The 23,059-nt window shown below is 38.9% G+C and overlaps 1 protein-coding gene across 1 annotated transcript in view; it reads right to left on the reverse strand.

The window, feature by feature from the left end:
* Window positions 1-4,515: 4,515 nt before the first annotated feature.
* Window positions 4,516-23,059, reverse strand: part of SMURF2 (SMAD specific E3 ubiquitin protein ligase 2) — a 72,175-nt gene continuing 53,631 nt past the window's right edge. Inside the window, exons 10-19 of the mRNA XM_087826311.1 lie at window positions 19,473-19,631; window positions 16,267-16,462; window positions 15,156-15,259; window positions 13,709-13,823; window positions 11,800-11,978; window positions 10,854-10,991; window positions 8,384-8,504; window positions 6,717-6,918; window positions 5,406-5,481; window positions 4,516-5,093 (exon numbers count right to left, since the gene is read on the reverse strand). Of these exons, the coding sequence (XP_087682437.1) occupies window positions 4,994-5,093; window positions 5,406-5,481; window positions 6,717-6,918; window positions 8,384-8,504; window positions 10,854-10,991; window positions 11,800-11,978; window positions 13,709-13,823; window positions 15,156-15,259; window positions 16,267-16,462; window positions 19,473-19,631 (1,390 nt within the window). The 3' untranslated portion in view covers window positions 4,516-4,993. The remainder of the gene's footprint in view (window positions 5,094-5,405; window positions 5,482-6,716; window positions 6,919-8,383; window positions 8,505-10,853; window positions 10,992-11,799; window positions 11,979-13,708; window positions 13,824-15,155; window positions 15,260-16,266; window positions 16,463-19,472; window positions 19,632-23,059) is intronic.

The following is a 23,059-nucleotide window of genomic DNA, read 5'->3' on the forward strand; positions in this document are numbered from 1 at the left end:
CTGTAGCATAAAAGTTCCCTTCACAAGAAAAACAAAATTGTAACTATGACGACGGACGTTAACTAGACTTATTGTGGTGATCATTTCAGAATATATACAAATATATATATGAATCATTATGTTGTATACCTGAAACATGTATGTCAAGTATACTTTAATTAAAAGAAATAAATACCTTTTTGGTCTCGACGGTTCTCTACCACCCAGCCACGCCAGTGTTGTCTTTGGGGGAAGTGAGTGGTCTGCAAGGTTGAATCTGATGTGCTCTCTCTCCATCTCCACTCCCAGTTCCTGGGCTGAAAGTGAGACTTCAAGAACACTTGAGTGGGGGGGGGAAACATCTTGGAAGGGCCCCTTGCCACCCCACGTGCTGCTGCAACAGCTGCCTCTCCACTTCTTTTACTTATAAAGCACTCACTGTAAGGGAGACTCTCTGTAAGGGTTCCAGCTGTTAGAGACAATGATAACCTATGTAACTCCCAGCCCAAATATCCACAGAGGTACGCTACTCCAGAGTTGAGCACATTACCTTGGAAATGCAGCCAACTGTATGAACACGAACACAAAGGAAGAATCTACCAGTCCTGGAGATCAGTGTCCCTAGGACCTGAAGTGTCATGGGGCAGGAGGCAGGGAAACAAAACCGATTGTTTTAAAAACTAAGTCAGGACTTGAGGCCTTGCTGGAGTGAGGCATTTAATCCTGTGCTCCCATCATGACTTCTTTGCCATACACAAACAGTTCTGAGTATCTAAGTTTGAACTTCAGCTTCTAACAACCATCCTAAGCTAGTACAGAGCCTGACACATAGTAGGAGCACAGTAGATATTTGTTGAATGAACAAAGAACAAGTCACATTTAGGGCAGATACCTTTTAATATAATGTAACTTTAACATGTAGTTTGTCTAGTTAGCTAAGGATGTTAATGTAGGACTGTAACCCTCGTTCCGTGTAATTTACCTCTATCCTGTTACTAGGCTCTTGTTCTACTGTGTATTTCCTACTTTAAGCAGTTAGGACAAATAAATGCAGTGGGTGCCAAGGTTAACCTCCTTTATAATGAAAGGACAAACCTTTCAGGTCACCACAAAGGAAAACATCACATACTAGTCAAATCAAAATTTTGGGCAATTTATAGATGATACTAAAATCCTTCATGTACTAAAACGTGACAAATTTGATAAGTAGGAAACGTGGAAATGTGAGACAAAGCAAAAAAGGAACTTCAAAAGGGTAAAACAGACAGCACGCCCACCCTGGGAACTCACGCCCCTGCACAGCACTGCACTTCCCGACCTCCCTCTGTGGAGGCAACACTGGACGGCAAACGCTGTCTCCATTCTTTCTTCCCCCCGTGCATTTAGCGGGACTTGCATCCACTACCATTTACAGCGCCGTGAATCATGACACTTAATTGAAGTCATGGCTCTTTTTCATCTTGAGGATTCTACTGCCCAACACCAGGGCAGGAAATGAGGTGCCTACTGTAGCTAGAGCCCTGGCAGACATTGTGGCAGCACTGTACTGGCCTCGGAAATCCACCTCTACATGACCCCGAGAGCCACTGCCAACCATCAATTTGCCACGGCAGGAGAAATGCCACATGGCACCTCCCCTGCTTCACCTGGAGACAGAAAGGAGGTCCTGAGCTCTCCGAGGCTCCAGCTCTCCAAAGTGGCAGAGGCATCAACTAAGGGAGGCGTATGAATCTCCCGAAACCTCTCCTTTTATGGCTCACATGCTGTCGCCCTTCAAAGAGCCAACTGAGTTTTTTCAAAACCATTATAAACTCAATATTCTTTAAAAACTTTGATGCTGTGACAGTGCAAACAGCATTCATTTTATTGCTCAATGTCGGCATGGGCACATACATAGTTAATTTTTAAAAACCATTTATACAGATGTTATTGATAAAAGCTCATGTAACAACTGAGTAAAAATACAAAGAATATCAAAGCTAAAACACTCTGTAATAAATACAAATACAATGAAAATGATAAAACTTTGTTTTTAAAGTCAGTTTGAAAGAAGGAAGAATATTACATTAAGTGAACTAATTACATCTAGAAACAAAACAACTCAGCATTTGGTACAATCATATCCTAACAGGAGGAGGTTAAGTACCACAAATGGCACCCACCGGTGGGTGCTGCAGCTCACAATGAGAAGCAGAAGGAGCTGCTCTATCAAACTGAAAGATGGGACAACCTCTAACCCCCATCGATGCAATCAGTTCAATGCACCAGAAGTTCAAAGCAGACTTAGTGTTGTAAAATAAAGCAAATTACATTGTATTTCAAAGAAAGGAAACTTGTGCTCTGGACTGTAAATACAAGGAAAAAACATGACGATAAAAATAAAACCCATTCGGGGCAACAAACTATGTGCAAAACAAAATGTACACTATACACAGCACTATTTAAAAACTCTTTACACCAAGAAATAAGACCCTCTGAAATAAAACTCACCTCTGTACTGCATATGAGCTCTACAAAGTAACCACTGTTCATAATTAAGTATTCATGATGGAAAGGCAATGTATGAATACGCAACATCATATATCTGAAATAACACAACTAGAGGAAGGATTAGGAAAAAAACCCAGTTAAGAGGGACGTGTGGAAATAAATATTCACATTAAACATGAGGTGCAAGTCCAAGGGTCAATAACACATTGGGGGTTTTGTTTGCTTAGCACCTATTTGGAAATAGGTAAAATACTTTTGAAGATGAAATCTAAATCATGTTTTTATAAATTATGTTGGCGATACCACAGACTGTTAGGGTAATTTCTTTCTCTTAAAGCTCTATGAAGTCATTTTTACAAAGTTTAAAAAGGCACTCGGAAAGCGATGGTATTTGCCTGCTCGATACTGTACATTAGGACAGTGGCACTTCATTGGCACTGCCTCCGTCAGCTATGATTTCCCTAGAGTGTTCGTGTACTTACTTTTTACTGAGTCTCAGAGTAGGCACAATTACACTGCACTAGCGCTGTAATACGAGAGAGGGGCCTGCGACCTGTAAGGTACCCTTGTGAAAGCTGAAAACTACCAGTTATCAAACGGTAAGAAACCTTTCTGTCCATTTCCAGATGTTCTCCGGTACTAAGAAGGCGGTAGGAAAGCACAAAGGGGGGAGAAAGGTCAGCAGAAGCGGTCAGGACTGCAACTAGCTTGCATGTAGCAGTCAAATTTGGATGAATGAAATAAATTTAAATTCTTAGAAACTAGACAAGTAGTTCTCAACTTTGTTTTTTAAGCAGATTTCCACTTCTTTCGCTCCCGGCCCTCACCCCATGAAAGCTCACTTGGCATTCCAACATAAGAGAGGAAAGCGGGAGCTGCCCTGGGCACGGGGGTGGGGAGTGAGAAGCCCCTGCTGACACCAGCCAGTCCTTTCCTCCCCCTCACTCCGTCCCTTCTCTCCTAAACCGTTACTTCTGAGGAACCCCTTGGCTCCAAGAACACAGACTGAAGACCAATCCATCCAATGAAAGAACACACAGGCCTATTACTCACTTATAATTAAGCCACAAAATTTAAACAAAGCTATATCATCAAAATTTGCTATTGTTGATTTCACATCAATGTTAAAAAAAAAAAAATAGTGCAGATTTCTGATGGCTGAATTTAAAAACCTACCCGTGATTTAGGATTTTTCCAATCCCTCACTCCAGAATTTTGGTTGCCTTCTGGATCATGCAACATGCCACACACCTTGAAAGCTAAATCTGGATTATTTCAGAATCAGATGCTGATCTTCAACACCAAGGGAACTGGGATTCCCTTACTTTCAAAATTCACTCTTCCTTTTTAAAGAAATTTATACCATTGAGTTAGAATTGCTGTTTCTTAGTAATCACATCCCCTACCCCACCCCCTCCCCTTCATTTTGTTAAAAGCAGGGTGTTTAAAGTTTGCTAAATAATATTTAGAGCAAATTTTTTCCTTTTTCATAATTTTAGCTGATTAAAATATCATGAGCAGCTAAACAAAGATTTAGGATGGTTTACTTGATAGAGACTTACACCGTAATTAAAATATAATATAAACTAAGTGTCCTGGTCAGAGGAGACTTTGGTTTACAAGAAATAGTATATATATCAAAGGTAAGCTGACCCAGCAAAGGAGTTAAAATCCCACCTCATCCACAGGATCTGAGAAGCTATAAAAATGCAGATTTCCATTGAGGATGAAAAGCACACCCAAAACACCTGGTCACATTGATTCAAGATAGAAAATTAGGATTTTTTTTAAGTCTCTTAAAAACAGGGAGCCCCTGAAAGCATCGTATTGTAGCAAATAAGCTACCAAGTTTAGACTAAATGGTTGCATTAGGAATCTGACAACCAAAAGCTGTATTCCAGGAAATTTGTGCTTGAAAAATATAAAAAAAGACTCCCTTAGGCTAGGCTGAAACATATGATGCTTTTAAAATATGTTTTGCTATAGAAAACTGTAATTAAATGTGTAAATGGCTTTTTAAAAGATAATGATTCTGTGAGCCAATCGTTTACAAAGGCAGAGCAATTCAAAATAATTTTATTTCATTTTTTTACAAAGAGCAAGTACAGGAGCTGTTCAAAATCATGTATTTGACCAAAATGAAATGTGACTTGTACCGCCTGCTGAAGCTGTCTTGGTGTCTGAGACGTGAAACCTGTGACGCGATGTGAATAGGTTACCTCTTATAAAAATAGTAGTCTTTAAGTGAGAATACTGCCTAACTCTGGAAATGTAGGAAAAGTCAGCATTCTTTAGGTTCAAGGTATTAATTTTAAATAGCAGCTGAATGCGGCCTCATGGCAAAGCATAAAGACCTCTTTTTTTCCCTTGAAAAGGAATTTCAAAATTGTCCTTTCCCCTCACAGTGTCCTAAAATTTAAAAAAGGGGGCGGGGGCATTTTCCTGTATTTCAGCATTCCTTGAAACTCTGCTGAAAGGAGGCTGTCGGGTATAAATAGAGTCCTGGGTAAATCCTTGACGTGTGTCATTCCACAGCAAATCCACATGTTTCTTCGATGGCTGTTAGCAGCTTTTCATATAACTTTTCATAGCTTTCATAGGGCGGAATGTCTATTCGATTGAAGCTGTAAATAAGCACATCAGGTTTTACACGGTTCATTCAAAACAAGCCAGCCAGCCTCGCAAGTGCCCACTCACACAGCCGCAACGCGCCGTGCCACACAGAATTACAGGAGCAAGGTTGTACTTCTCTACAGCAGAGGGGACCACTCCGGGTGTTCCTGCCAACTTCAGAATAATCTTAACTCACTCGAAGAGTTGCCTATCATTCCTTTTAAAGGTCCACTTAGTAGTAAGAACAATAAATGAAAAGCTGCCTGTTTGAAACTAGCACCTGCACACACGGAGTAAGAGGAAACGCTACAAGAACAACTCACCACGTGTGGGCTTTGGGCAGGTTGTTGGTGCAGGCGTCAATCTGGTGGATGGTGAAAAGCCGTGGGCCTGCAGCACCTGCCAAGGAAGAAGATATGGGTCAGGTCCCTGCAGGTGCCTGTATCAGTCTCTAAAGTCTCAGAGTGAAGCCAGTACGTAAACCACAGGGGCTAGGGATAGAGGAATACTGGTGACTCCACATGAGCTGCCAAAAAAATTCTTTTCCCAGGAAAAGAATCTGGGTTGGAAAGCTGGAATTGACCTTGGATAAGGCTGGATTCCTTAATACGCTAGCATTTCAAATTTGAAAAAAGTTCAGGATTTAAATCCTTTGACAACTTCATTTTTTAGATAGGAAATCAATGTCCCAAAAGCCTGAGAAGAAAAGTAAATGGGCAAATCCCAGATTAAATATACACACATTCAGAAAGATGACGGCCTAAATACAAATTTAGGTTTCATGATTCAAACTTGGCTGAGAGCAAAAGATCAGCAGTCTAGAGAATAAATTTCAGTTAACATAAGACAGTCCATACAAATAAACACAACTTCACTTTATGCGTAGTCTGATCATGACCCCACGTAGGGACTCTCAGCACAACTCCCAGTACGCTTTCCCCAGGGACTCTGGACACTGCTGTGCGCAGCACTGGAGGATCACGCGCTCATCTTGCTTCGTGCATCCTCAGTCACCACCAGCAGCAGCAACTTGGAAAATGAAGAGCTTCAGAGCTAAAGGAAGCAACTGCCACCCAGTGAAGCGCCACAGTCACTAGCAGTATTGCCACTCATCCAAAAAGTACACGGCTATTCCACAGAAAACAAGCCTTTAAAAGGGAACATGGCTGTAAACAGGCTGATGCCATGCAGAAAGTAACATGCGCTGACCAAACAAATGGCTTCCACAACTCATGCTGCCTCTTTCTGTTACAAGGATGAAACAGGAGAGGGAGGCATCCCACGTGGGTAGACGTTTTGCCAGGCTGGATGTGGAGACGGAGGTGGACAGGCTTCCCCTAAGGGAATGTGCAGCAGAACGGACACGCGCGGTGAGCAGGAGGCAGAGCAGCCCCGCGCGCGGTCTCCGCATGCGGCACTCATACAGTCAGAGAAGCCCAGCACAACAGGCTCTTGGGGGGAAGAAAGAAAAGAAAGGAAGGAGGAGGGGGTCACGGTGTGAGCGTTACAGGTCAGAAACAGGGTGAAAGAGAATCTGTTTAGAAGCACGTGGTTGTAAACCAACTAGATACCCCAAGTGCCGACGCCCTCCCCCCGTCATCTGCTGCCACGTCGCTGGCCCTCTGGTTTGGTACCTTGTAAAGCTTTGAAGCCCTGCAGAGGCACTCTAGACGATCCCGTCACAAACTGCAGTAACCGTGCTCGCCGCTCTTCATCAAAAAATTCCACAGCTTTCCAGAACCACTTGACCACATTGCTGTCCGGCGTGCAGTGTTTTAACCGGGTGTTTACCTTCCAGTCGTTAACATCTATCTTCCCAAGGCCACAAATAATAAGCTGTTAAAATAGTGCACAAAGCATGAGCCAATGGAAACCCAAGTTAAGCCAAAAATTCCTCAAAATAGAACTTCAGATTTGCAGTGTTGGCTCTCATAGGGTGGTTCTTAAATTAATTGAGGGCACACATCAGGATCACCTTGAAAGTTTTTCAGAATATAAACACCAGGTTTTAATTCTGTGGGTCTGGGGTGATACTAAGAAGCTGTATTTTAAAAAGCTCCATGTACCTATTCACTTTCAGGTTCCCACCCAGAGTGTGAACCACCTATGAGGGAACAACGAGATGAAAGTTCTATAATTTCACAGAATTCTAGATATTTTTAATGGGCAGAAACTAGAGTAACATACAATTTATATGTGCCTTCCTTAAGACCTGCATCATAGTACTGTACTTTCAACACTTGGTAGCTTGGGGGTTCTGAGCAATTCAGTTCACCTCCTTTGCCAGCAGTTTGCTCTATAACCCAGTATTAACATTAAATAAAATACATATATTTTTGTAAAGAGTTTCGTTCTATTAGCAGCAGAAACTGTATAATAAACCCTAACCTTATTGAATAAAATCTCCAACAGGGCTTCTATAGGGTTCTGAAGAGATTAGTGAACCATGACCACAATGAGAGGGAAGTGGTTATCCAAACAGGATTATAGAAGTATTCATAACACAAAAGGTAACTCCTAAAATCTTTTCCTCAGAGAGGTGGTAATTATAAGGCCGGATTCCTCGTTCACTGAGGAAAAAGCCAGTCCTGTTTTCCTCCTTCCCTAGACTACTTCCTTCTGACCATCTCACTGCCGAGTGGTTCAGTCACAAAAATGAATGAGGGCGGCGCTGAGCCAAACCAATCTTCTGGACGTGTTTGCTAACAGTCTATTAACAGATTTAGTTAAAAAGGACACTGAAGTTAATTAATAAAATCGTATTTATGCTCTCCCTAGCCACTAGCTAAATTTGGGACAATCGGACAGAATAAAACCTTACTGACTTTTTTCACAACGTAGCTCAGTGGAAATTCAGATGTATTTGTTAAAGGTCTTAATTAAAAAACCAGACCTAAGGTGCTTTAAGGACCAGCTGTAAAAGAAAACAAAAAGAAGTTAACTGTTTATTACAGCTATGTTAATAATGTTTCTAAAGAGACTCAGGATGTTTAGATACAGTTTATCTTAAGTGTTTTAATTATTTCTCCTATGACCTTGTTTACCAAATGCCTTTTTGCAAAGCTTAGTGTAAATCAATTGAGCCTAGGCTTTCATTCCGAGTAAATTTCAATAGAAAACAACATTGGAAGAAAGTGCACATAAGACATGAAATCTGTTGAAAACAAGAAATAATAATACGGAAAAATAAATGTTCGTAATATAAGGGAGATAGCTCACTTGTAGAAATTCCAAAGCAGGACAGACTCCCCATGAGTACGAATGCTCACAGCATCGCACCATGAAACTGAAAGGTACTGACCTCTAACTCCTTCTCATCGAATGTCTTCAGCAGATGCTGTGGAATTACTTCGTTAAATCCTTTCTGCAGAGCCAGGAATTGCGCTTCGATGCCTCGTAAAAACCTCCAGTTCACGTAGAGCCTAGAAACATTGGGCAGGGATTTCATATGATCAAATATGTTTGGATCTGGTAATTATGATGAATCTCTACTTCGGCAATATTAAAAAGTGGTAACCTTCCACTAACAAGAGCCGCGCCAATAAAGCAACTCTTCAGCTCAGAGGAGCTCCTAGTACACTCAAAGTTGCTGGAGCTTAGGTGCTTTCAGTTTAGGTGCTTGAAGCCAAAATCAGGTTGACTTCTTTCTAAACTTCTAACAGGCATGCCAACAGGCACAAAAGAGCCCATTCAACCAAAAATCACCATTCTTCTGGATCCACTTGAAAATATGGTCTGAATGTTGGGTGTTTTGTTTATATCTTGGGGGCAGTATACCCAAAATGAAAAGAAATAGTAAAAGCCAATAGTAAGCACTTTTTAGCTAAATATTCATTGTTCCCTGGAGGCTTTAAAAATCCTGGAAGATATAATTTACCAACAAAAAGTACACTACATCCAATGTGTAGCTCTCTTCGTGCTTATGACCAATAATTTATAAGTGAACTGCCTGGTTTTTTAATCTACCCAGGAAAACCTCTCCATCTCCCACATCTCAGAACTATTCATCTTCCAAGTGTGTCAACATCTCCTTTTCCAAACTTGGAGAAATAGTTCTCTACTTCAAGAATAAGTTACTTAACATTATATCCTTTGGGGGAACCTCATTTTTGTGTGTTTGGTTAAGGGGACACTCAAACTGCTCATCTGTAAAAGGCTTTCTTTGTCATTTTTTAAATCTCAGAACTATACTTGGTGAGGGACCATCACTAAGTGCTGTGAACGTGACTGAATCCTGGCGAGTGGTGCCAGGGACAGAGTAGTCCCCACCAGGTCTCGCAAGTCACACACGACTGAAATTCAGGAAATTCCCATCCATTCCTTTATTTTTTAATTAGAAACATAATAGGTGCTTGTTAGATTTTTAAAAATAAATAAAACCCTAGATGTGGAGACAGAACAAACCTGAAAGTCCATTTCCCTCGCTACCCCCAGGGCCACCCCCCCTCACCCCCTCATCCTAGACACACTCTATTTGGGATCGAGCCTTTCTGAACATCTTCCATGTAATTATAAAACAACGCAGGCTTTGTCCCTACATAATTCTTCTAAGACTTGCTTTTTAAACTCGACAGCTTACAGAGTCTCTCTTTCTTTTAAAAACCTACATAATATTCTGCGGAATATATGCAGTTAACCATTCTCCTCTAAAAACACTGAGTTTTTCACTTTTTACAAGTATTTAACTGAACGTCCTAATTCATAATTATTTAAGTAAATGAGTTTGCACAGCACAGAGTCCTAAAACTGGAGCTGCTAGTTAAAGGCATGTACATTTTTATTTTGGAAGTTATCATCAAACTGCTTCCAAAAAAGCTAAATCAGTGTTCACGCCCCTCAACAGTCTGTGAGATTAATGGGCCTCATGTGTAAAGTAGGAAAATTTTAGCCAGAAAGACTTGGGGACATAATCAGTATAAAATAGTACAGATGCATGTTTTTGTGTACATATGGTGACGCTCACTCTCCTAAATTTGATTACCACAGTTCTATGTTTAGGAGAACTTTAGCTACCATAAGCCAAATGATCTACCCACTACTTTTAAATGCCTCAGTCAACAGGTGATTCTGTAAAACCTGGAGAACATTTTCTTGTATCCATCCCTTAAGCTCACAATGAGCTTCTTTATAAGCAGGGTAAGTGACGGTCAGCAGCACAGATCACATGCACAGCCAGTGAGGGAGCCGCGCTGCACATGCCCATGCGCCACATTTCCTGGTATCTGGGCCTGTACCACACTGAACCTGGGCTGGCATGTGTCTCATTTTAACCAAAACAACACAGCACAGAGGTGACTCACGTTGGCCGGTTCTAGGCTTAGGCCTTAAAAAGATCCGACAACTTTTCTTGTGCTCTGGGAAACCAGCCACCCCACTCCTTCTACCTTGGTGGGGAGAGAAAGGCCTGAGGGATATGAGAGGCTTCTTGATTCCACGTAGGGATAACCAAGGAACCCTGCCAACAGTGAGAACGAGGTCCCAGATGGTGACCCAGTGGCCGCTCAGGCCAGCCCCAGCCCTCTGAGCCACCCTACTAAGTCATCAGCATGTGAGTGAAGAGGCTATCTTGCCCTTTCCACCCGCACTGACACCGCACACAGGTGCCATGTGCTATCCTGTTGTTTACACAAACTCTTGACCCACAGTTGTTGTTTTTAAGCCGCTGAATTCTGCAGAAGCCTTTTTTGTAGCCATAAGTAACATGACCTAAATACGTAAATGTTTTTCCCTTGCTATTCCAGAACATTCAAACAATTCTCAGTCTTGTATACCTGACATATTCCTTTTTATTTTCTTCAGTAACAGGGATGCTCTTGCCATTTGGTTTAAGTTCATGCTGAATAATTTCCCCATATGCATTATGTTCAACGCAGAAGGTATGGTCCAAAACACCTGTAATATCATTCTCACTGAAAGCAAAGAGGAAAGATGCTTAATGGAAAATCTAAAATACAGACCCTACAGATGTATTAATTGGTGAGACAAATAAAAATAAAGTTTTATGACATGACAAATATAAAATCAGATTCCTTTGACTATTCCTACACTACCAAACCTTCCAGTTCTTGGGCAGAAAAGTCCAAGAGCTTTAACCCCATAAACACAGGAAGTGTTTCACTTCCTGAGTATGGAGAAAGAGCGCTGGCTGAAGCCGGGCTTGACACAGGGAAACTTCAGTTTATTTTTGGCTTGCAGGTAAGAGGCACTACTTGAGTCTGGGTATCCCAAGTAACCAAACACCCGAGTAACCCCAGCGAAAAAGCTACTCATGTGTTAGGCAAAATAAGTATGGCCAATGTATCTTCATAAATTAATGCCCTACTAATATATCCCACAAAACAGAATTGGTTCTAACAGATGCCCTTTTTACAGACGGTTTCAACAATCACCGCTTCCGCAGGAATCTGCTATTCTAACACAGGACTGGAATCAAACTTGCATCACGTCAAGAAAAGCATTTATATATAGTATTTTTTAAAATAGAATACACTAGATTTTTTTTCCTTTTTAAAGTAGTAACATTCACTAACTTTTAGGAATTTGAAATATACCGGAAAGCAGTAGAAAGAGGGAACATCTAATGTGGTCCTATCACTCAAATAGTCACTCTTAATATTTTCTGCGTGTTTTTTAAATTTTAAAGAAGTACATCCATTGAGACAGGATCTTTTTTAAAAGCTCAGGTTCTAACTATAATGAACAAGACTCAATACATACAGTATCCACACTAAACTGTTATGAAGATCTGGATCAACTAACTCCATGTCATCCAAAGTAATTGACTTCCCCAGCAACTGTTTATAGAACGGCAATGTGAAACCACCATCAATATAATGTCCATGAAACACAGCCATTCCCATTATTCGTCCAACAAAGTGGAAATATGATAAGTGTTCCTGTAATTGAAAAGAGTTTATACAAATACTCAAGTTAGACACTATCCAGGCAATTTTTAATAACAATTAAATATTTAAGCAACATTAATCTTTTTATAATAAGTATCAACTTATACTCTAATTTATAACTATTTAGATGGAATAGGCTATCATATCAAAGCTCAGTAATCATAGGGAGAGTTTCTATTGGGCATGCTCAATATTCTCCACGTTGTTATAAAGCGTTACACCAGAGTCAATGCCTCTCTCAAAGGTACAGTCACTTTGTAAAATTCATCTTTGGAAATTAAGTCCAGACAACAGTCCCACTGCAGCTTCATTAAACCACTCACAGATCCTGTTCTCTTCCTCGCATATCCTGCTGAGCCCTTTACTAGCCTGGCTCTGTCATGGAAAAAAGCTTTCAGTCCTAAACCTCCTATTTCCCTGACCTAACCAGAAACTGAAATTCAAAACCTCACAGATTTAGGGCACAGATTTCATGTCTAACTTGGACTGGAGTCCTGACTGTGCCAGTTACTAGCTATGCATACTTGGGCAAATTAACCCCTATAGGACTAATTTTCCACATCTGGAAAAATAAGGGTAATAATAGTATCTAAAAAGGATCTCTGTGAGGAGTATGATGAAGCTATGGCACTGGACCTGGCACAGGGTAAAAGCTCAACGAACGTGAACTGTTGTTACTACAACTTGAGTGGCAGTAATGGGTCCCCAAGCAGAACCTTTACCTAAAAATCTTCCTTTATAAAGCATTCCCTGCAATGAATCTAACATTCCTGCCATGTTTCGATATGTTTGATCTTTCCTGATAAATTGTTTTGTTATTCGGATATTTGATTTTACACTTCTTTTACTTCTCTATTTAATAAGTAATCTTTAAACCTCCCTCTTACCTTAAAGACAAGCTTTTGTTTCTTTGTAGAAAGTAATACCTGTTCACTATCCATAATCTAATACCCAGAAATAACTAACGTCAATATTGTAATAGAGCCTTTCGATGTTTACACATGTACATATTTACCAAAATTGTATCATACTATTTTGTATCATTCGTCACAAACACCATCTTGACATGTCATTAACTTTTACCACACAATGTCACTTTAGTGGCTATTCTGGGGCTATCCATATGCCCTTGTATGGAAAGACAATAGAAATAATATAGAATCAACATATTAGTAACAGCTGCCAACTTCTGCTGAGTGCTTAATGATATATAATAGGGTTAATAATGTATAGCACTATGCTAAATACTTAATGTGCAGGGTCTCATTGATTTGTTACAACCCTCCTCTGAGGTACAAACTATATTTATTATTACTAGCAATGATAAAATTGAGGCCCAAGTCAATGAATGTGCCCCAGGTCACAAAGCTATTAAGTAATAGGACCTGGATATATTCTCATTCTAACTCCAGGATCTATGTTTTGTAACGGTTAATGTCATTCTGCTTCACGTCACAATTTAATCAACCCCCTGCTTAGGGACAATGATACTGTTTTCAATGGGGCTTCTATAAACAATGACACAGTCAGCATCCCTGGGCCCAAACTGCTGAACACATCCATAATTGTTTACTTTTGAAATTTTTCTAAGAGGAATTGCTAGGTCTAAGGCTGTGAGTGGGACAAGGAGAGTAGTCCTATGTCATAAACTACATTGACATTAAAGATGAAGAGTGCTGCAGGTCACAAGTTAATTCGTATCACTGGAGCAGCAGCCATACCGGGTTAACTGCAGAATCAGGATTGATCTGCAGCGTATAGATGTCATCTCGTGAATACTGGAAGAGGCCATAGTACGGATTCAACATTTCATGCGACAAGAGATATAACCACTCCCTAGAAAACAAGGTATCACAAGGGAGCCTTTTGTTAAAGAATATATTTTTATTAAAATATGCTATTAATCATTTTAGCAAAGAATTTATTAAAGAAAAGAAAATAAAGCACTAACTAGTTATAGAAGATCCCACAGGGAAAACCGACCGTGCTCAAAAGGCAAATGGGAACTCCTGCTTTATTACTATGCGATCACTTCTCACTCATGCGGAGCAACTGTGACATATTAGCAGCACAGTATAAAGGTATTACCCAGAAGCACCAACTAATTACATGATGCATCCCAGAAGTCTGCTCCTTTTAATTGTTAAATAAATTTGTAATCTGTGTTAAATATCAAATAAAGGGAAGGGTATGGTTCAAAATATCCATGTGATCCACACGGCTCCTGTCGTGGCAGACCTGCACTAGGTAACACAGATGCAGATGATATGATACCACAGTAATTTACTCTCGCTTCTGGACAGGGTGTGCTTTGTTGTTGGTACTGTTTTACAAGGAAATTTCATTATTCATCATCTTTTTTTGTGTAAGCCCTAAATACAGCATGGTAAAAGTATAAGTTGTCACCTGAAACTAAGAAGTGGTAGAGCACATAGCAAAACATAAAACACATTCTTGCCCTCGCCTGTACCTTCTGGTGTGTTCCTTACTTCTTGGTTTCACGTGTACATCAATATTTTTAAAACCACGTAATAAATAGTACTATCACCTTAAATTTATTAAACCCTTCACATTTTTCAAAGCTTGGAAGGTAACATTCACCTTGGGGAAACTGAAGTACAATCACTAGTCTAGGACTTAAAGAGATGCAGTTCTAGTCTCAATTCTTGTCACTCCTCAGCTAGAAAAGGTATTTATATATATTCTACTATTATGGATTAAATGTATTACCTTGGGTAATACATTTTAAGGAAATACAGTGAAATAATTTTGAACAAAAAGTTAAAGAAAAATGTTTTTCAGTTCTATAATGTGACGGAGTCTAGCTCAAATCACCACCATTCATGTAATACTCGAAAAGCTCTAGAAAAGCTCTAGAGATTAAAAACAAAAGTGAGGCGTCCATCTAAGCAACCTTCCCAGCACACACGACACTCACCTGACGTGTCTTATATGCTTTTTATATACTGAACTCTCCAATACTCTTCTGGTAAAAGTACTATCCTAACCTCATCATGAATGTATCGATTAGGATACCCTCCCTATTGCAAACATTAGGGAATATTATACTAGAAAATAAATATCAATGAGAAGGTTACACCACAGAGAGTATCTTAAATTTGTATATATAAGGATCCATATGTCATTTCCTGATGAGCAAGTCTTTACCTGGCAACCCCTCCATAGTCAAGGCCCTCTTCTCCACGAAATTTTATCATTAATCGCTTCCAGAGATCTTTTGGTCTCATTTTCATAACCTGTCGATAGGACTCCTGAAAAAAATTTTTAATATACTATAATTGCTAGGTGCTTTTAACCAGTCATTTATGCTCTCTCTCCCATTCTACCTACAAAACATGTTTATAAATAAGGTGAAATTCAACAATCAAATCAAAGGATAAACTCTAAATGTTTGAAACCTCTTGGAACTTCTAAAAACAAAATGAAGATAGCTTAATACTACTGAAACCAATCCACTTGGTAATATTATATTAAAGGCCTACTAAGTGCAAAACTCCATATTTAAGTTCTATGAACCACAGCAAGAATTTCACTCATATTAAAAACATGTGACAGAAGTACAAAAATTTTTAGTTGGTTGACCTACATCTAGGTCACAGGCACCAGTAGAAAGTAAGAAATGAAAGTTCCAAATGAATATAAGTAATCATTAGTGTTCTCTTCATGAAATCGACAATATTATATTTTTTAAAATACAAATGATGGATACAAACAAGGCCAGGACTGTTCTGAGAGAAAAAAGTTCATCTTTGGGAAAAAGATGACCAAGTCCCACAGCTCCTGCCAGGAAGCCTCTAAGGAAGAGAAGCCCGTGCCCTGGAGCTCTGCCACTGACTATGGAAGAACTTTGAAGCTGATAGTGGGGCTATAAAATCCAAAGATAAAAGACCCACTAGGAAGGGCGGCTTTCAGTAACTTACGGAAGTAAACAAAATGATCTCTGAGTGAGGAGCCCCTCACCTTTGGAAGGATGAGAAAGTAAAAGACGGTGATGCTCGTGGTCTTTAAAGCTCCTTGACAATGAATATTCGCAATGCAGGGACCACGCAGAGCCAACTGGACACGTAACACTCTTTGTCCCACTAAACGTCCACCTTACACACTAAATCTCTCCAATGGTACTGCCTTTAGCGCTCACAGTTTAAAAAGAATTTAATAAAAACACTCCCATTCTACAGTCACAAAAAGTGTTCTTGGAAAACAGCAAAACACTGAAATTTAATTTTTCTCAATTTTAAAATAAGACTTGTAAGTTTACCTCAAAAATCTCCTCCCTGGAAACCTCGATGCGGCAATGGCCAGCCTGAGGCTGTTGCTGGGAAAGTTCTTGCCGCAAAATTTTTAGTTTCTGCACCAGGTCTCGCTTGTACCGCGGGACTGTCAGGCACTCGGTGTCGTCAGGGCACAACGACACCACCTGCTGTTGCTGCTGGTCTTTCAGCTGGTTCTGCCGACTAGACGTAAACAAAATACTCTTAGAATATTTAAATGAAAAAGATTACGTTGTACATTTAAAGTAGCATCCACTATAAAACAAGTCTAGCTATATCATTTCCATGCCTCATTCACTGTGTTTTTGGTTTGTCATTTTTGACAATAAACTAGCTCCAGAGGTCATTTCTCAGAATCCATATGAATTTATGGAATTGGAAAATGGAGTTTTACCCATAAAGCTTTAAACAGCTGCTGAGAACAAATTTCTCAGATACCGTTTCCCTTTTCTTGTTTACCATCACCCGTTTTAAAATTCAGGTATGTGCCAAGCGCTGTGCCTGTTATCTAGAGTCTGTCCGTCTGGAAGAGACAAACAGCAGGAACTGGCCGCTTGGCAGGGACCCTCCTCCTATACACGCTAGTCTAGACCACAGGAATGTGGAAGGACACATGGCAGTTACTGGCACCGAGAAGTAGCACTTTACTAACAAGTCTACGTGCTTAACAGAGTGACTACTTTTCTTCTTATTGTGGTAAAATATACAGTGTAAAATTTAGCATTTTAACCACTTTTAAGTATATAGTCAGTGGCAGAAAGTACACTCACATTGTTGTGCTAAAGTGACTTTTAACTGCACGTATATGGTTTACCACAAATACATGAAAATAATCTCCCAGGTACAGCAGAAATATAATAATTTTTAAAAAGCAAGTTACCTAGAGATATTTTTATTCTCCTAACTAAAGTATTATAAGTTGCATCTAAGAACTTTTTAAAGAATCTGATGATATAATGAACTAATTTCAGTAAGTTGTCAAGAAATAAAAAGTCAGATAATTTGCTACTGTAGACATCAATAGCAGACAATGAGCGATTCCACTGGAGTTTAATTTTGCACATAACAGCCAAGAGCACAATCTCCTATCCTAGATGTAAAGGGCAATGGTACCTATGACAAAATAAACAGAAATGACTTTCAGTTCCCTGACAAATCCCTAAACTTTTTTATAGACAGTGGGTCTTCTGTTCTAGACCAAACTTTATACCTAAAATATATAACTATCCAGAGGAAAATGTATCTTTGATGAAAATTACAAATCACTATTTAGTACTCTCACGAGCATAATAATAATAAAGGTGTTTTTTACACACACACACACACACAATCAAAACAGAAGATATTTAAAAGCACTCCCTAAACAATTGTATTGACCTTAAAAAATAAATAAACTTAGATATATCTTCCAGCAGATGCAAAAACTTAACTCCAAATGGTCAGAGACCTCAATGTAAAGCCCAAAGCCATAAAACTTCTGAAACACAGGGAGAAACTGTTATGACTTATTAGGCAAAGGTTTCTTAGCTATGATACCAAAAGAATAATCCATAAAAAATGGATAGTTAATACTTCATCAAATCTCAAAGAAAATTTTTCTTTGAAAAACAGCTCTTCAAAAGACACTATTAAAAAAGTGAAAAGACAAGTCACAGGCTAGGAGAAATCTTTCCAAAGCACACACCTGGAATGGGTACTTGCACCGCAAATATGTAAAGAAACCTCTCAAAACTCAAAAGTTAAAAAAAAAAAACCTCAATTTTTTTTAAAAAAGGGGGCAAAAAATTTCACCAAAGATACAGATGGCAAAAAGCATAGAAAAAGATGCTCAACATCATTAGTCATGAAAGAAATGCAATTTAAACTATAATGAGAAACCACTACACACCTATTAGAACATCTCAAGTTAGTAAGATACCAGGCGTTATGTTAGCAAGGGTGTGGAGTAGCCACAACTCTCACACTGCTGGCAGCTGTAGCCTCTGTAATGAGCTGATCATAGTAAATAAAGAATTCCCTTGGTTCTGTAAGCCATTCTAACAAATTACTGAACCCAAGGAGCAGGTCATGGGAACTCCCCAATTTATAGCCAGTTGGTAAAAACAGGGATTTGCAGTTGGCATCTGAAGTAGGGACAGTTTTGAGGGACTGAGCCCTTAACCTATGGGGTCTGACACTATCTGCAGGGATTGTCAGAACTGATTTCAATTGCTGTACGCCCAGTTGGTGTTTGGAGACTTGGAGAATTGGTAGGTATGACCCCTTTGGTGTCATAGTTCTGTGGGTAGAAACAGATCATAGAAGGCCATGTGAAGACAAAGACTGGAATGATGTGTCTACAAGTCAAGGAACAGTAAGGTTTCCTGAAAGCACCCAAAAGCTAGGTGAGAGACAAAGGACAGATTCTCCTTCAGAGCCTCCAAAAGGAATCAAGCCTCGCTGACAACTCGAGTCTGGCCCTCTGGCCTCCAGAGCTGACAGGGAATGAACTCCTACTGTGGCCTGTGGCCTGTGACCCGGCGGCCCTAGGAAACGAACACAGGTGGAAGCCCCACAGGAGGGGGGGTTTGGGGGAAGTACAGAGAGGCACAGGAAAACTTTTGAGATGATGGATATGTTCATTACCTTCACTGTGGTGATGGTTTCACGGGTGTTTAATATGTCAGAACTTAAACTGTATACTTTAAATATGCATAGTTTATTGTATGTCAATTACATTTCAATAAAGCCCATTAAAAAATCCAAGGTACATTGAGCCCATTCACAAAGACTTGTATGGAAGACTAAGTCCTGCAAATGGGAAAGAAGACTTAGAGCTACCAAACAAAGCTAACAGCAACAAAATGTCCTGGGCTGGACTCAGCTGTCCTGGAGCTATTGCTGATGCCCTCGGCGGGAATGTGCTGTCTCCACACACCTCGGGAAGCGGCCTGTCTCTCTCGGTGTGCCAGGGCGCACCTCAGATTCATCCCCTTCTCCCAGCTTTAACGACAGGCTGCTACTGGAGCACAGTAGGATTAAATACTCATACATCAAAGTGAAACTCGTCATACTCTTCCACATAAAATTTTGTTCAACAAAAGTAACTTATAATTGAAGACAGCAGACAGTCTATCATATTTACTAAAACAAGCAGCATCAGTCTTCTCTTGTTCAGACCCACATTTTCACACATATTGTTTCAAAAACTTACTTTAAAACTAAATGCAAGTTAGCAGAGAGCCGAGGATCTGTGAATTGTGTTGTTCTGTTGTTATGGTCAACAAAATAAACTCTGCCTGTTGCTGTATTACGGATCTCCCATCCAGGAGGCAATGGACCAAGCTCTTCACAATTGATGTTGCTAAGATCCCTGCAAAAACAAATATAAAATAAAAAATACCTCATTGCTGGGCCTGCTGAGCCAAGCAAGTGTAAATGACACAGAACAATTCCATGAAGTCTGAGAAAATGTATTGTTTCAGAAACTTGAGATGCTCAGCTGGAATCTTTAATTCCCAAAGGTTTAACAAACTTGCATATTCAAAAGCCAATCCATAAATGGCTCAGAAACTTATCACATAGCCTACATTTTTAGAAAGTTTGTTCCTGGGCTTTAATGTGACACAGATTTTAAATTAATATAAAAGCAATCACAAAACTTGCCAACATAAACTGTACTTCAATCCTTATCTGACAAAATATTGTTTTACAAATGTCAGTGGTATAAGAAATTAAATGTTTCTAAAATTTCCCTTCAATTCTTTCTTTCATTACTACACTGTAAAATTTGTGTAAATAAGTGTTCATTCCTTTAATTTTAAGCTCTCTGACAAAGCAAAACTGGAAATATTAAAATTATGATTCTGAAAAGAATCCCAGTACACATTTTAAAGGGCAACTTCTCCACTTTGAATTGTGAAAGCTGTAAAGCTAGTGAATGAAGAACCTGTTTAGGACATGTCAGGAAGAACACTCTAAGGCTGCTGCTACAATTAAAAAGGCAGAAAGACTTTTAATGGACCAAAGACCATAATTACTGTATCACACATTCTTAAAATACTATTACATAGACAAAGACTTACAGGACCTTAAAGAATGAAATAAAAGCAGCATGTCTAATGTAAACTTAAACTATAACAGATAATCATAATGAAAAATCTCTTCAAAATCATGTTTAAAAGTTAAACGAGAAAAACACTGTGCCTAACACAATCTCCTCTTGGTCATACTGAAGCCCAGAGATGAGCACATAGAGGTGCCCACAGATTTGTTGAAACGGTAATTCTGGCTTCTGCGTACAGGTTCCATGAGACTCTTCTGCTATAGAACTAGAGCTTGAAAAGAACACACTGTTTGAGACACTGCTAGTCTGAAAAGAGACAAGGGAAATTTTTTAAAAAATCTTTCTCAAATTTAAAAGAAAAAAGTGGATTGAGCGGGAGCTGGGACCCAAGTGACAGTTAGGCACAGGGGTAAGGGGTAGGTAGGACTGCTCATGGGTAGCTGTTCATTGGAAAACAGCCTCAGGGCAGCAGCAAGGATGGAACAGGAAACCCGAAACTTCCTCCTCAAGCTGAGAACCAAAAAGGAAAAACGAAGTGATTCCAGGAAAACTTCCTAAATTCCTACTTTATGTCCACAGAACTCAAACCAATTAAGATCAAACAAACTCACAAACATCACCAAACACTTCAGAAAGGAAAGTCAGTGCAAACAATCAACCACAGAATTAGAGCCCCAAGTACTGTCAGAGATCAGGGAGAACAGCTATGACGTGCACCCTTAAAAAAAATAAGGAAATACAAAGGCAAACTATCAATGAGAGATTATTAAGAATGAACAAATAGATATTTAAAGTGGAACTTTTAGAAATGAAAAGCATATACTAAAATCAAAGAATAATTCTTTTGATATAAGCAGAATTTGATTTTATATCATTTTATTTAGAACTTTATAATTCTACAGTCATACAGGGGAGAGCTCTAAAAAACTGATTAAAAGAGCAGAAAACTGGAAACAATCTTTATTTCTACTTGGAAAATGATTGAAGGAAAACAGAATGTTACACAGCCATAAAAAGGAATACAGATCTGTATTTCAAGACTAAGACTACACAATCATGGTGCAATGGCATTAGTCACTATTTTAAAGAGATATGCAAAACTTGATGAAATAGAACTTCTCAGATAATCTAAGTTCACTGGATATCTTTAAATAAAGTATCTGAATTACACTATTTTATAAATGTCTTTGAATAGTGATGAAATTTTAATAGAATCTAAATATTTATAGTCTGCTTTGATAAAAGATCCTCCATACAAATGGCAAGTTTACTAAAGGAAACTCCAAAAACAAAAGATATGATGATATAAAGATATGATTTTTAAGATAACAATTTGGAACACAGAGACTAAAGAGAAGAAAAATAATCCAGAGCATAATTTCATAAAGCCATTATTCAGTACTCAACATGAAATGTTAAACCTTTACAGAAACCACGTATTCATTAATGAAAACCTGACATGTTCCTTAGGAATAAGAACATATTACCAACAGTGCTGCCAAAACCTCTCTCTAGTTCATCTTCTGATGCCAGCTTACATACTGTTCTTTCAACAGATAACTCAAGATCTACTTTCTCACTATTGTAAAACATTTATTTTTTAAAAATCACTTTTTCTGCACATTTCCTTCGAATGATTTTAAATTATTTTATTAAAAAGCTCATCGCTGCCTGGCCTGTGTGGCTCAGCAGTTGAGCATCGACCCAGGAACCAAGAGGTCACCAGTTCGATTCCCGGTTAGGGCACATGCCCTGGTTGCAGGCTTGATCCCCAGTGGAGGGCATGCAGGAGGCAGTCGGTCAATGATGTTTCTCTTTCGCTGATGTTTCTATCTCTCTATATCCCCTCCCTTCCTCTCTCTCTAAAAACGTCAATTTTAAAAAAAACACCATATTAAAAAGCTCATCAATGACCTTCAATTGGACAAACAGAATTCCTAACACTTCTTTTCATAACTTACATAATAAAAGTCTTGTTGCTAAAAGTTAGGCCCATAGATTTTTGTCAGTGAGCCTATTAATAAAACAAAAATTTCCTCCCCATTACTTTTTTAAAACAGCTTATATTACACCAAGACACATAAATGGCAATCTTGATGCAAAGTTAGTGATAGCACATTTCTTTGGTTGCCACCCTCGAAAGATTCTAATTAAGCTCTATGACAAAGTAAAACCTTTTTATTATTTTGCTTTATTTATAAATAAAGAGAAAGTATCAAAGCAATCCAAGATCAGCTAGTCACATCTGGTTTTGATTCAAATACATGAATCTTGACAAGTAGAGCTCTGAGTATAAGCTTAGGCAAAAAAAGACCTCAAGTAAATGCACTTAACAATACTGGGTAGTTCAAATGCATGAGCTTTGGCATTTAATAAAAATTTAATTTAATTAGGTTACTTCTTTTCTATATTAAAATGAAACTTTATTAAGGGGCACATAAAAGAACACTGAAAACACTCATATAAGGTTAAAATAAAGAAACCTTTTTTTAAAAAGCGTAACCAGAAATAAAAATATCAATTTGCTAGCCTTTAAAAAAAGGGTATGTATGTTTTTTGTAAGGTTTTGTATGTTTTTTTCCCCAAGGTTAATTTTCAAACTCCTAAAAGACTCATGTTTTTGTGCAGATTTTTTTAAACGGAAGAGTGGAGAGGGATGGGGGGGCATTAGGGCACTGGGGTAGGATTAGAGAGAGGTAGGTAGGACTTTTTATTAAACGTCAAACTGAAATGAG

The sequence above is a fragment of the Miniopterus natalensis genome, chromosome 17 (assembly GCF_054644295.1).
Source record: "Miniopterus natalensis isolate mMinNat1 chromosome 17, mMinNat1.hap1, whole genome shotgun sequence".
NCBI classification, from domain to species: Eukaryota; Metazoa; Chordata; class Mammalia; order Chiroptera; family Miniopteridae; genus Miniopterus; species Miniopterus natalensis.